Source organism: Colobus angolensis, unplaced genomic scaffold (genome assembly GCF_000951035.1).
Source record: "Colobus angolensis palliatus isolate OR3802 unplaced genomic scaffold, Cang.pa_1.0 Scaffold60, whole genome shotgun sequence".
NCBI classification, from domain to species: domain Eukaryota; kingdom Metazoa; phylum Chordata; class Mammalia; order Primates; family Cercopithecidae; genus Colobus; species Colobus angolensis.
In genome coordinates this window covers 1164463-1167348 of record NW_012119599.1, presented here as the reverse complement: position 1 = coordinate 1167348, position 2886 = coordinate 1164463, and the positions used below count along the sequence as shown (strand labels likewise).

At 47.6% G+C, this 2886-nt stretch overlaps 1 protein-coding gene across 1 annotated transcript in view; it reads left to right on the top strand.

Moving 5' to 3' along the window:
* HIF3A (hypoxia inducible factor 3, alpha subunit) overlaps window positions 1-2886 on the top strand; it is a 48937-nt gene that overhangs the window by 16655 nt on the left and 29396 nt on the right. The window contains exons 7-8 of the mRNA XM_011963147.1: window positions 414-520; window positions 759-906. Of these exons, the coding sequence (XP_011818537.1) occupies window positions 414-520; window positions 759-906 (255 nt within the window). The remainder of the gene's footprint in view (window positions 1-413; window positions 521-758; window positions 907-2886) is intronic.

Here is a 2886-nt window from a genome sequence, read left to right as displayed (position 1 = left end):
TGGATCACAAGGTCAGGAGATCGAGACCATCCTGGCTAACATGGTGAAACACCGTCTCTACTAAAAAAAAATACAAAAAATTAGCCGGGCGTGGTGACGGGCGCCTATAGTCCCAGCTACTTGGGAGGCTGAGGCAGGAGAATGACCTGAACCCGGGAGGCGGAGGTTGCAGTGAGCCAAGATTGCGCCACTGCACTCCAGCCTGGGCGACAGAGCCAGACTATCTTTGGGGGTCATTATTCAACCACCACACTCCTCTTGTTCTGTTTCTTACTCCTTTTCTCTGGGTTACGATCCTGTCTCTTGACATCTTACTGGCTTTGTTCCCATGTCCTCTGCTGCCACTTCCCTCTACCTACCCTCCCTCTCAGCCAGTAGCATCCTGACTAGACCCCACTCTGCTCCACCCCCAGGATCGCAGAGGTGGCTGGCTACAGTCCCGATGACCTGATCGGCTGTTCCGCCTACGAGTACATCCACGCGCTGGACTCCGATGCAGTCAGCAAGAGCATCCACACCTGTATGTATCCCATTTCCCCAGGCGTGGAGCCAGCTGCCGCATGGCCCCCAGCCAGCACCAGGACTCCCCAGCTCTCCACACCCCAGGATATACTCCCTCCCTACCTCAACACCAGCTCCCTGCTCCCCAAGCCCCAGGGAACCGTCTCCTTCCTTACCCCCTCATACCCAGCCCCCAGATCTTTCTCTCCTCAGTTGCCCCCTTGGTGGCTCTGACCCCTCCCGATCCCCCTCCTCAGTGCTGAGCAAGGGCCAGGCAGTAACAGGGCAGTATCGCTTCCTGGCCCGGAACGGTGGCTACCTGTGGACCCAGACCCAGGCCACAGTGGTGTCAGGGGGACGGGGCCCCCAGTCGGAGAGTATCGTCTGTGTCCATTTTTTAATCAGGTAAGAAGGAGGAGGGGTTGGAGTGGCTCTCTATGGGCCTGATCGGCACATGTGGACAGGTGTATGTGTGTGTGTGTGTGCGCATATGAGCATGTACGTGTATCACGTATAAGTGTATATGAGGGAGTGTGCACATGTACACATATGAGGAATGTGTGTTACCATGTAAATGCCGGTGTGTGTGTCTGCATGGACACAGGTATGTGTATGAGTGTGTACTGTTCATTTTTATTATTTTATTTATTTATTTATTTATTGCATGAACCTCTGCTTAAGTGAACCATTAATTCAAATTAAAAAGGGCTGTTTGGCCTGGCATGGTGGCTCATGCCTGTAATCCTAGCACTTTGGGAGGCTGAGGCGGGCGGATTGCCTGAGCTCAGGAGTTCGAGACCAACCTAGGCAACATGACGAAATGCTGTCTTTACCAGTAATACCGGAAATTAGCCAGGCATGGTGATACATGCCTGTAATCCCAACTACTCGGGAGGCTGAGGCACGAGAATCGTTTGAACCCAGGAAGTGGAGGTTGCAGTGAGCCGAGATTGCGTCCGTGCACTCTGACCTCAGCAACAGAGTTAGACTCTGTCTCAAACAAACAAACAGAAGGCCTCTCTATTCAAGTTAAAATAAGAAATGTAACAGAATCATGGGGTCTTTTTTGCTTTTTAAAATTTGATGTGTGGCTCACTCCTGTAATCCCAGAACTTTGGGAGGCCAAGGGAGGAGGATTGCTAGAGCCTTGGGGTTCAAGACCAGCCTGGGCAAAGTGGTTAGGACCCATTCTCAAAAAAAACCAAAAAACCTGAAAACAAACCCAAAAAAAACACACATATATAAGAAGATACATATATGGTTTGCATATGGTAAATTCTCTTTATGATACACATTTCTGTGAATTTTTGACACATGCATGCAATTGTGTAACCACTGTCACAATCCAGCTTTGACCAATTAGTGTGATTGTAATAGTGGTTACACAATTACCACGATTTTTTTTTTTTTTGAGACAGAGTTTTACTCTTGTCACTCAGGCTGGAGAGCACTGGCACGATCTTGGCTTAGTTCAACCTCTGCCTCCTGGGTTCAAGCGATTCTCCTGCTTCAGCCTCCCAAGTAGCTGGAATTACAGGCATGCAACAACATGCCCAGCTAGTTTTTATATTTTTAATAGAGGAGGAGTTTCACCAGGTTGGTCAGGCTGGTCTCGAACTCCTGACCTCAGGTGATCCACCCGCCTCAGCCTCCCAAAGTGCTGGGATTACAGGCGTGAGCCACCGCACCTGACCCATGTTGTGGTTTATATCAGTAGTTCCTTTGTAAATAGTGAATAGCATTCCACGGTGTGAATGGAGCACAGTTTTTTTATCCTTTCACCAGTTGGAAGACATCGGGTTGTTTCCAAGTTTGGGTGATTACAAAAAACCAGCTACTGTAAACATTCTCATACAAGATTTTATGAGATCACATGTTTTCATTTCTGTTGGGTAAACAGCTAGGATTGGAATGGATGGGTTATATAGTAAGTGTGTATTTAATTTAAGAAACTGCCATGGCTGGGTGCAGTGACTCACTCCTGTAATCCCAGCTCTTTGGGAAGCCAAGGAAGGAGGATTGCTAGAGCCTCAGAGGTGAAGACCAGCCTCGGCAAAGTGGTTAAGACCCAATCTCAAAAAAAAAACCAAAAAACCTGAAAACAAACAAACAAACAAAACCCAAAAAAAGACATATAGTTTTCATGCAGTAAATTCTCTTTATGGTACACAGTTCTGTGCATTTTGACACATGCATGCAGTTGTGTAACCACTATCACAATCCAGCTGTTGACCAATTAGTGTGATTATAATAGTGGTTACACAATCACCACAATTTTTTTTTTTTTTTTTGAGACACAGTTTTGCCCTTGTCACTCAGGCTGGAATGCACTGGCACGATCTCGGCTCACTTCAACCTCCGTCTCCCGGGTTCAAGCAATTCTTC